General features: G+C 37.6%; 1 protein-coding gene across 17 annotated transcripts in view; it reads right to left on the bottom strand.

Annotated features, from left to right (window-relative positions):
* Window positions 1-12,003, bottom strand: part of LOC148853344 (uncharacterized) — a 122,565-nt gene that overhangs the window by 52,158 nt on the left and 58,404 nt on the right. For 10 of the 17 annotated variants that reach the window (XR_016112760.1, XR_016112755.1, XR_016112757.1 and 7 more), the window contains 3 exons: window positions 7,364-7,423; window positions 6,212-6,305; window positions 5,975-6,073 (listed from right to left, as the gene is read on the bottom strand). Coding sequence is in view for 5 of the 17 variants with exons in the window: in XM_088983663.1 (XP_088839789.1) it covers window positions 5,975-6,073; window positions 6,212-6,305; window positions 7,364-7,423 (253 nt within the window). In the remaining 12 variants the exon portion in view is untranslated. Of the gene's footprint in view, window positions 1-5,126; window positions 5,627-5,943; window positions 6,074-6,211; window positions 6,306-7,363; window positions 7,424-12,003 lie in introns of those variants that run through there. The other 7 variants (XR_016112756.1, XR_016112763.1, XM_088983664.1 and 4 more) reach the window with 4 other exon arrangements.

The following is a 12,003-nucleotide window of genomic DNA, read 5'->3' as shown; positions in this document are numbered from 1 at the left end:
AACTTCAAAAATGACTTCAAACAACTTTGAATAACAACAAATGAAGACAGAACAAAAACTGTGTTGTGAGCCAACTTCTATGCGGCGCACCAATAACCTAAGTCACACCTGGAAGCTAGGAGAAACAGAGAAAACTCAGCTGCTCCTTGTAGACTTCACAGAACACCAATCCACTTGATTCGATCTTCAAGAAGAAGAATGAGAAAGACTTCAATCATTGAGTGCCCAAGTCAAACTCCCTATGGGGCCCGCAATTAGATTTCTCCAGAAAGTTAGGGTTTTGGGCAACACACTTGAATCTGTCAAGAGGACAACAAAACCAGTCCCCTTCTCTCCAAAAACCACTAACAACTGGGCTGAAATAGGCTTCTTTAACTATTCATACGATTCAGTTCTCCATACACACTGTGTATGGGAAAAAAAAGGTGAAAAAAGGGAAAAACGAGCTTGCTCTGATACCAAGAAGAAAAACAACCTTTTGAGAAGAAATGACTGTTTAGAAAGTTCCAAAAATTCAAAAGAAAGTAGCAGAAATCAGAGTTCAAGAGGAGAGAAGAAGAAGAAGGTGGCGGCAACTTGGGTTCAAAGAGAGAGATTTTCGAACATAATCTCTTCTCTTACACCCTTAATTCTATTTCATTAAGTTAAACTTTAGTAATTTACAAAGAAGCCCCTAGTTGGGCAGAAAATTAAAAAGACATAACATAAGAAAAAATAAAGCCCAGATTAAGGCCCATTACAGTAACGAACATAAAAGATAAAAAAGGATAAATAGCCTATGGGCCATTCGGCCCATCTTCTCTACAGTACTGTTCTATTATTTTTACTATAAATAATAAGTGAAGGGGGCGACCAGATTATTGCTCTCTTTTCTTTTCAACTTCTCTTCTTCTCCTTCTCTCTTCCTTCTCTCTTCAAGAAACTACTTTTCTTTCATATTTTTTAATTCAGCAGATTTCTACTAGACACATCCTCTTTTCAATGATTGGAAGTGTTGGAGGCTCACATAAAGATGGGGGAACAAGTTGTGCATGCCTTAGCCTTTGTTGTTGGTACCACCTCTAAAGAACAAAAGGTGTAGTGAATAGAGAACTAGGAAGAGGTGCAGGAGGTGCAAGGATGGGAAGCTAGAAGACTCAACTAAAGGAACCAAAGGAGTTGAAGAATGACTAAATAAAGGGTCACCCTCTGAAGAACGACTATAAAAAGGAACTAACTTTGCAAAAGTGACATTCATACAAACAAACCGGGTGACAAGTGGGATCAAATCAAAGCAACAATAACCCTTCTATGTGGGGGTATACCCCAGAAAATGTTGTTCCTAGATTTGGGTTCAAACATGTGTATTTAGGAACTAGGAACGTGAACATAGCAAGTGCACCCAAAAATGCACAAGGAAATAAAAAAACATCAAGGTCAAGAAAAAGGACATTGAAGGGAGACTTGAACTTCAAAACCCTGGAAGGCATACGATTAATAAGATAAGTAGCCATAACCACTACATCACCACAAAATCTAATAGGGATAAGGGAAGCAAAAAGAATATTTCTATAAACTTCCACAATGTATCAGTTCTTTCTCTCTGCCACCCTATTTTTCTTGGGAGTGCGAGAACAAGAGCTTTAGTGAACTACTCCAAACTTCTCAAATTAAGAGATAAGATCCTTCTTAAAATATTCTCTGACATTGCCTAACCAAATGATTTTGATTCAAGTGTCAAACAAGGTAAGCACAAATTCATGAAGTTGTTTAACAAGCTTAGGTACTTTAGCACAAGAATGCATAAGATAAAGCCAAGTGTAGTGGGAAAAATCATCAATGAACAGAATAAAATATTTATAGCATCCCATGAAAGGTAAATGGTAAGGCCCCCACACATCAAAGTGAACAATGTTAAATAGAAAAGTGGATCTTTAATTACTTACAAGATAAGAGTTTCTACAATGCTTTGAAAACTTAGGGATCATAGTGTAGACATAACATAGGAAACATACGAAACAAAAGCTTTAATGAAGAAAATGAAAGATGACCCAGATGATAGTGACATAACATGACGCGACTAATTGACTTTGGAATTTTGAGGTTATACTTGGCTCTGCTCAACATGTCTAACAGATATATCCCATTCACCTCATGGCCACTCCTAATCACCTTTTAAGATTCCACATCTTGAAAAACACAATAGGAAGGCGAAAAGGTTACACTACAGTTTAGAGATTTAGTCAAATTACTAACTGAAAGTAGATTAGTAATAAATTTTGGTACATGAAGTACAAAGGTCCATATAAGGGAATCTAAGGTTCTAATGTCTCCCTTGACCAAGATGGGGGCAAGAGAACCATCAACAAGGGATATTTTTCGATAGCCAGATATAAGCTAGTAAGTAGTGAATAAAGTGGAAACATTAGTCATATGGTTAGAAGCACCAGAATCTATTATCCAAGGGATTGTACGGTTACCCGAAGTAGAGGCGTGATTCGCAATAACAGGAATAATGATAATATGACCATACTTCCCATATTCAGCCCCAACGGCTACAAGTTGTTCCCCTATGGACTTTCCATCACACTACCCCCTTTCACCATCAAAGGAGATGGCTACATTAGCCTTGCCCCCTTTCCCATTCCCACTCTTTCTAACATTATTATTCTTAAATCTAGGAGTTAAGAGCTTTAGAAGCAATTTCCAATAGGTGTCTTTTCTGTGCTTCGACTTCTTGTAGTATTTACACACAACCTCCTTCCTCTTAATAATCACCTTTTGCTTCGTCCCAACATTAGCAAAATGATCTACTAGTACTTCCACTATCTGAACTTGTCTTCTAATTTCCTCACTACTAACCATAGCATAAGCCTTAGAAAGGGTCACATCATCTTTACCTAAAACATTTTGTCGAACTATATCATATTCAGGATTGAGTCCAATGAGGAACTCAAAAACTTGATTCCTCTCCACCAATTTCCTATGAGTTTTAGCATCTTTTGTGAACTCCCATTGAACTGCCTCCATCAAATCAATTTCCTGCTAGAGAGACTTCAATATTGAGAAGTACACAGCTAAGGGCTTCTCCCCTTGTCTTAAATTATTCACATCATTCTTTAATTTATAAGCCCTAGCAACATTCAACTTCTGTGAGTAGGTCTCTTTAACACTATCACATACCTCCTTAGCAGTATCTACCTATAAGTGGTGTTGACTGATATGAGGTTGCACCAATGTTTTAAAAGTGCAAGGCGCAAGGGGAAATTTGCCCTCGAGGCGCACGCCTTTTTGAAGCAAGGCGCAAAAATACAAAAACAAAAGCTAAAAAAAAAAATAAAAAGTCAAAAATTTAAAAATCAAATGCCAAAAAATTCAAAAATAAAAAAATAAAAATATTAAACATAAAATTAATAAAAAATATAAACTAAAATTTTAAAATAAATGTTTTAAAAACCTAATATCTAAAATTAAAATACATAAACATAACATGTAAAGTGTATTCAAATGAAAATTTAAAAATAAAAACAAACGTATAAAACATTTTCAAGCATGTTAAACCCACAATCTCTTTTCTTTTTCCTCAATTGCATTACTTCAAGTAGCTAATGTGATGTAAAGCATATTGCATTCTGAATTCTACAAGTAGCCTTTGTGTCAAACCCCTCGAGGCAAGCCCAAACGAGTCTATGTTAGGGTCTTAAATTCTTAGTTCTCACACAAATAAGTCGCCTTTGCGCACGCCCAGGCTGAGGTGCAAGGCACATCAGGCGCACACCTAGACGCACCAGGTGTACACCTTTTGAAAGGGCTGCGCCTAAGACCTAGGCGAGGCGCATACCCTAAAATGCACCTCGTCTATGTGCCTAGGCACACCTGAGGCATGCCTTTTAAATCATTAGATTGTATAGAATTCACTAACCAGCCTACAACAATATAGTTTTCCTACATCCACTTCTCATAGGCAGGATCATCTTCCTTAGGTTTTGCCTTACTCCCGGTGATGTAACCCAATTTTCCTCTTCTACAGACATGGATTTTTATTAACTAAGACCATGCCAAATAGTTAGACCCATCTTAGCTTCAGAATAGTCAATGCCCAAATAGTCTCCATAGACCCCCTGGCTACATCTACAGTCTGTAGGATATTTCTGAACTCCCGTTTACTCCATTGATTAAACAGAGACCATGAAAATAAAAACAAGATACTACTAACCAAAAAACACTAACCTAAAGCCAAACTTACTGCTTCTTTGTAGCCAAAAACTAGGGTTTCACATTACACGGCGGAATAGAAGAAAGAGAGAACTTATGGCCACTCCTGCCAGGGACTCCAAAAGCTTCTCCAACAGTCCAACCAGAGTCAATCTCCAAATAGATCAATAAACTCCCTTATAATCTTCTCTAGAAATCTCCCCTAACTGAGCAACATCATTTTTCAATTGATTAGCAACTTAAATCTCCATACACATAGTGTATGGGATTGAAAGGAGAAATGTAGGTAGTGAGAACTTGCTCTGATATCAAGAAGAAATATAATCCAACAAGAATCCTGATTGTAAAGTAGAAAATAAAGAAGAAGAAGAAAAAGAAGAAGAAGAGCTTAATCGAACTTCTCTCTCTATCCTTTAATCAAGTTATATATGTTGAATAAAAAGAGAAAAAAATTACATAGGTGCCCCTAGTTAAGTAGCTAACCCAAGGTACATAAGAAATTAAAAGTTTTAGGGCCAATAAAGAAGGCCCAGTACAGCAGAAATAAAGTGACTAAATAAATAAATGAATAAAACTATGGCCCACTTGGCCCAATCTCTCTACATGGTGAAACATAAATCCTAAGAAATAAAGGAATGAAGTAGAGACCAAAACTTTGACTCCAAGAAAGTGTGGTGTTTAAAACCTTCTGCACTCATAACCTAACCCCCTTAGCCTAGTTACAGACTATTTTGGAGTCACTTAGATGGTTTCAGACTAAATCCCCCTTTTCTAGACTAAAAAAACTTCTCTAAAGTCATCCCTATCCCCACTTTCCATCTTTTTCCTAATTTTGCAGCATAAAAATTAGGTGGTAACTCCCATGTCCACACATGTTCATCCAAGGAACTAGATTATCTATTGCAAATGATGGAAACTCAAGCTTCACTTGCCTCCAGTTTTCCGCCCTAAGCCTCCTGTTACTCCCCTAGCTTGATCCTTCATCATCATTGTCTTTGTTTCCGGTCCGTGTCAACTGATCACATCTGGTCATTACAGCAGGCAAAGCCTCCTTGATTTCTCTTAGATCTGATGCCACCTGGTGTAGATCTCCTTCAATCCTCCAATAGTTGAAGCTCTGGTTATGGTCATCTGGTTTGACCTTGCTCTGATACCAATTTGTTAGGTTTTTGCCTAACATAGAGGGGCTTCGAGGGTCCCAACCTCCAGACAATAGAGAGAGAGAGAGAGAGAGAGAGAGAGACTGCTCAATTTCGTGCATATCGAATCCATTCAACTAGGCCCTTTTATAGCCTTTACATCATGAAAGTCTTAGTACAATTAGTTACAATTGACATTAGAGTGTTTGTGCAGCATTCAGACTCCTGATGACATGGTTTGCACAGGTACACCTTTGCATAGCAAGGGAAGGCCTTGAGGTGGTCCTGGGCTGCTGAAATGGGCAAACAAAAATAGTGAAAAAGTTCATTCAAAGTGAAAAAATCCTAGACAAGAGAATACTATGGTAGCATTCTTCTTTCCAATAAAAACAGAGTTCTGGCCTATCAAGATTTCTAGAAATTTGGTAACAGCCCATGTAAAATCAAATATATTAGGACTATGTACCTACATATAGCATTTCAATCTGGGAACCTTCATACCATATGCTTATAATGAAACCATCCCAATAAAAAAAAAGAATTCCAGCCAATAAAATTTCTAGCAATTTGGTAACAGGCCAAGTATAATCAGATACATAGGACTATATACCTATAATATTTCAAGATGAGAACCTTCATACCATCTGCTTGTAAGAAGACCACCTCAATAAAGGTAGAGAACTAGGAGGACCCAAAGCACTATCCAGCATCCGTAACTCTCCCAAGCATCTTGCATCTAACTGCAATAAAACTAAAGTTACTTGAGAACATAGAGAAGATATCATCGAAATTAATTGATGATATATATTGTTCCCATCTGAAGGAGTGCATATTCATAGAGAACATACGCATGAAGATTCTCTTTTTATGAAGCTTACCAGGCTTCTTAAAATTTTTAATGCATGTTCTAACTTCTTCAGAATAACGAAAGCTAATACAGAATCCAAGCTGGCCATTCCAAGAGGTCCTATACTGAAAAACATGATTATACTTAATAAATGGCATTTGAAGAGTCCTAGAAAGACTTAAAATTCTGAATTCGTGTTGCCTATCTCCTTAAGCACTCAATAAAGATGGAAAGGATGTTCTAATTTGCATTATAAAGAAGAAACAAGCAGTATCAGAAGAAACTTCCAATTTCCAATGTAATCTTGGTATATGTGTATGTGTGTATGTGTGTGGTTAATACCCAATCGTACACCCTGATGAAAGTATCTTATCGTTACATTTTTTTTATCAGCAACTGATTAAGAGAATGCATAAATGAAAAACGGGGAAATGGTACAGAAACTACAGAAGGGGGTCACCAAGAGAAGTACCTAGAAAGGAAATACCAAGATAAGTAACAATAATGAATCAAATACATACAAGCATGGCCTGTGTATGGTAAAGAACCAAATGTAAAACCTCAAACCCTCACTGCTTAATCCGTCAGCCACTGGGTTATTAGATCCCATGTAAGCAGAAAGAAGGGTTTAGTTGTCTAACATATCCTGGAGAGCTAGAGAGGCATATAAAAATGTTTAGTTTCCTTCCATTTAATTCTTCTCAACACTATAGCTTTAAAATCAAAAAAAAAAAAAAGAATGGAAAAGTTAAGACCTTCAAAACCAATCCCTCACTGCTGCATATGAAACTAATACTTTATTTTTGGTTAACTTTCCTGAAAAGAAGGCAACAAGTCTTTGCACAAGCACACAAATTTTCTTAGATTTTGTTTTTATATTTTCCATCAATTTTATTTAAAATTCTATGATGGGTTTAGATTTGAAATAGCACAATCACTTGAACCCTTAATGAGTTGGGTTACCATAACCTCTATATAACTCTTGCTAAAAATGTGGTGACAGTAAACCCTCTATGGTGTTAGAAGGCCTAAAACTTTCCAATGGCTGCAATTTAACCAAAATTTAGCCCTGTAAAATCAAACTATGGATATAATCTCAGTTCAAGTCAAAGTTATATTATCTCTAATTTCAACAACAATGCTGCTTTTATTAATCAAATAGAAAAGCAAGTTGCAGTTATACCATGACTCTAGTATATCAAAGAAACGCAAACCTAGCAATTCATTTCCTGCTGCATCAAACCTGGAAGCAAGTTTTCACGGAAAAAGACAATTGAACAAGTAAAAAAATAGAGTATTGCAACTTTAACACAGAAGTAATTTAAGTAAACAATTTAAAGCATTAAATTACATATTTACATCCTATCAACAAACCATCTGAAACTGGCAAGGACTTTTGGAGGCAGGATGGCACTATCCTTTGTGCTTACAGTGGTCCCAGAGGTCACACCAATGTCATAGGAACTGAAGGACTTTCTCAAGAGGATCAAAATTTCTAAGCAACTATTTATCTTTTCTTTGACCATTCAGAGGGATTCATCAATTGCAATCAGGTGGAACAAGAAAGTGGAAGTTGGATCATCTCTTAAATAAAATTAGAGAATTCATGACTAGTGGTTCCAACTTCCAAGATTCTAAATTCTATAGCAAAAGCTTGCAAAATCTGGGGCTGGAAGACCTTATTTATATAGCAAAAGCTTTTAACCATCAAAATGCTTTTATTTTTATTTACTTATTTATTGAGGGTGGGGGGGATTACTTGAACCTCCCCTCTGGTTTCTCACAACTGCTTAAACTTCCCCTGTACTATGACCTCTGCTTATTTTCTCCCTCTATATTCTGAATAAAGATGCAATTATACCACTTCATTTAGCTTGACATCAGGATCATAACAGAAACTAATGATGTGATGCCCTAAATATTTTAAAATTACAGAAAGTAATGATGTGATGCCTCAAATATTTTTAAATCTCAACTTGCCCATGGATATGAATAGTGGAGTAAAGATTTTCCAAATTACCCTGGCTACACCCTTGTTGATGTGCACTGCAAATACTTTCACTCTCTCAATGCTATTGCAGTGGTTGCAAGGCTGTTCATTACTCACCATTCCTCTCCACCTTCACTGTTCTTCATCACCTTCCCTCCTTGTCCTACTTCACCCTCTACCACTACCCATAATGTAATTTCAAAACCGATATTCCCAGAAGGCACCAACAAAATTAACGGAAGAAAGCTGTTGCCTTTTTTTTTTGATAAATAAAATCATCTTCCATTAATTCAAAGATTGTTACATCCCCTTAGAGGCGCAAGGTGCCGCCTCTCCAAACATCAAATACAAAAACTACAAAGAAAGCTGTTGCCTATCAGTCATCATATTCTTCTAGTTGTTAGACTTTTTGAAGTCAAGGAGGGAGGAGGAAGTGGGAATAGAAGAACAAGAAGAATCACTTGAAACCAACTGATGATGGCTCGGTTGGTGAGATCTCCTGTTGGATGTAGTGGAGACTTGGGATCAAATCCTGCTGCTGCCAGGGTTGGGGGATTAAGGGTATGGGAGATGAGATACGTTATGTAGTCCCATGAACATAAATACCACAAAAAAAAAAATAGAATAACATGATGTTTACCAGTATTTTATGCAAAAAATGCCCCCATGACTATCCCCATAGGAGTGCTACGTGGGACTTCTTCAACCCATTCAACAGAGTAAGAACAGAGGTGATTGGTGGATTTAGTTAGAGCCCAAAGACTTGAAGGTGGTGAGAAAGGAGGAGAAAACTAGAGTTGGAAGAAGATGAAGAAAGATAAAAAGGAGAGCATAATGTAGAGATGATTGAGGAAGATGTAAAACATGAAGAAAGTGGAGTGGAGGTTGTAGATATAGTGAGTAGTGATAGTTTGACTGGTAGGAGAGCAGAAGGAGCTCACTGTGACCAATACCCCTCTAAGGGATAGGGAATTATTGGAAGTGTTGAAGGAAGTGTATAAATTGACAATCTGCAGGACCTGTTAGAACTTAGAAAAAGTGATCTGTTACAAGTTGAAGAGGCTAGAAGAGCTAGCGGCAGACCAAAAAGGACTTGGATGGAAGTAATAAGAAATGATTTAAGCACCCATAATTTAACAATGGATATGGCACTAAACACAATGGAATGGCAAAATAGGATTCATGTAGCTGACCCTGTATAGTTGGGACAAAGCTTAGATGATAATGATTGAAATATGTGAAAAGACCATTTCATTAGGTGTACAACTATGAAAATTGTTGGAATAATGTTAGAATAACTTAGTTGCAGTTGTTAGGGCATGTTTGTCTAATTAAAGTGTTTTTTTATTTCGTTTTTTATTTCTGTTATGTTTGTTATTGTACTCAGGGGCACAAGGGTCTTTTCCCTTGTTATTTCTATCGCCCTATATATATTAAATAAACACTAGCGCCGCCAGTACTGTTGCATTGCAAACTCTCTCTTTTCTTTTCTCTTCTCTTCTCTTCTCTCCTCTTCCACCTATCTCTGTCCGGCTACACTATCAAGATGGTATCAGAGCAGGAATACTGATTAAAAGAGAGAAGATCGATCTTGGTAGTGTAGCCGGCCAGAGATAGGTGGAAGAGGAGAGAAGAGAAGAGAAGAGAAGAGAAAAGAAAAGAGAGAGTTTGCAATGCAACAGTACTGGCGGTGCCAGTGTTTATTTAATATATATAGAGCGACAGAAATAACAAGGGAAAAGACCCTTGTGCCCCTGAGTACAATAACAAACATAACAGAAATAAAAAACGAAATAAAAAAACACTTTAATTAGACAAACAGACCCTAACAACTACAACTAAGTTATTCTAACATTATTCCAGCACTCCCCCTCAAATTGGAGCATAGATGTCAATCATGCCCAACTTGTCACACAAATCTTTGTGCCACACATGATGAAGACCTTTGGTGAAGATATCTGCAAGTTGCTCTTCCGAGTTGACATATGGTGTGCACACTTCTCCACTTTCAAGTTTCTCTCAGATAAAATGTTTGTCCACTTCAATGTGTTTCGTCCTATCATGCAGAACTGGATTAGCAGCAATATTGATGGCTGCTTTATTGTCACAGTAGAGTGAAGTAGGATTGTTTACTGCAAAACCCAGTTCACCTAACAGATTTCTTATCCACATGATTTCCGCAACCCCATGAGCCATCGCTCTATATTCTGCTTCAGCACTGGATCTAGCCACCACACTTTGTTTTTTGCTTCTCCATGTGACAAGGTTTCCTCCTACAAAGGCACAATAACCACTGGTGTGATCCTGTTGATGTGTTAAGACAACTGTAGGTCAATGTTGACCTGTCTTCTCAATGGTTTGAGTTGACTATAAGCAAGAAGGATCTCTCCTGCTGATTAGTGGTTGTTAACCATTCTAGAATTCTGATAGGCAGGTCTGAAACTGCCGATCATTACCTCAGTTTTGTCCAGAATTTGGTACGGTTTGTGCAGGTTGAAAAAGTCTCTATATGGATTGAAACAATCACCTCGGGCTTGGTTTAGTAAGTTCCATGTAGCAGTCCAACAAATGGGATTCAAACAATGCCAATCAGATCATACCTTGTTTGTAAAAAGAGGTGAAGGTAAAATTGTAGCTCTTATTGTGTATGTGGATGACATAGTGATCACAGGAGATTGGGAGGCTGAAATCCAAAGACTAAAAAAATTCTTAGCCACTAAATTTGAGGTGAAGGATCTAGGCTCCTTACGATACTTCCTTGGAATTGAAGTTGTCCGCTCTCACAAGGGCATCTTTATTTCCCAACGGAAGTATGTACTAGATCTACTAGAAGATACAGGCAAGTTGGGGGTAAAACCATCTGATTCACCTATTGAACCTAATCACCATCTGGGAGACAGTCAAGGAGAGTTTTTGAAAGATGTAAAGATGTTCCAGAGATTTGTGGAGAGACTTCTGTATTTGTCTATGACCAGGCTTGATATTGCCTATGCAGTGGGTGTCCTTAGTCAATTCATGCACAGCCCGATGACAACTCACTTTGAAGCTGCAGAGAGGATCTTGAGATATCTCAAGAAGTTTCCTGGGGCTGGTTTGTTGTTCCAGAAACATAGTCACTTAAAAGTGGAAGTATATACTGATGCAGATTGGGCAGGAGCAGTCAATGACCAAAAGTCCACCAGTGGTTATTGTGCCTTTGTAGGAGGAAACCTTGTCACATGGAGAAGCAAAAAACAAAGTGTGGTGGCTAGATCCAGTGCTGAAGCAGAATATAGAGCGATGGCTCATGGGGTTGCGGAAATCATGTGGATAAGAAATCTGTTAGGTGAACTGGGTTTTGCAGTAAACAATCCTACTTCACTCTACTGTGACAATAAAGCAGCCATCAATATTGCTGCTAATCCAGTTCTGCATGATAGGACGAAACACATTGAAGTGGACAAACATTTTATCTGAGAGAAACTTGAAAGTGGAGAAGTGTGCACACCATATGTCAACTCGGAAGAGCAACTTGCAGATATCTTCACCAAAGGTCTTCATCATGTGCGGCACAAAGATTTGTGTGACAAGTTGGGCATGATTGACATCTATGCTCCAACTTGAGGGGGAGTGCTGGAATAATGTTAGAATAACTTAGTTGTAGTTGTTAGGGCCTGTTTGTCTAATTAAAGTATTTTTATTTCGTTTTTTATTTCTGTTATGTTTGTTATTGTACTCAGGGGCACAAGGGTCTTTTCCCTTGTTATTTCTGTCGCCCTATATATATTAAATAAACACTGGCGCCGCCAATACTGTTGCATTGCAAACTCTCTCTTTTCTTTTCTCTTCTCTTC

The sequence above is a fragment of the Nelumbo lutea genome, chromosome 4 (genome assembly GCF_056320005.1).
Source record: "Nelumbo lutea isolate HS-2025 chromosome 4, American lotus-T2T, whole genome shotgun sequence".
Classification (NCBI taxonomy): Eukaryota; Viridiplantae; Streptophyta; class Magnoliopsida; order Proteales; family Nelumbonaceae; genus Nelumbo; species Nelumbo lutea.
Note: the sequence above shows the minus strand (reverse complement) of the source record. Positions and strands in the feature narration are given on the sequence as shown.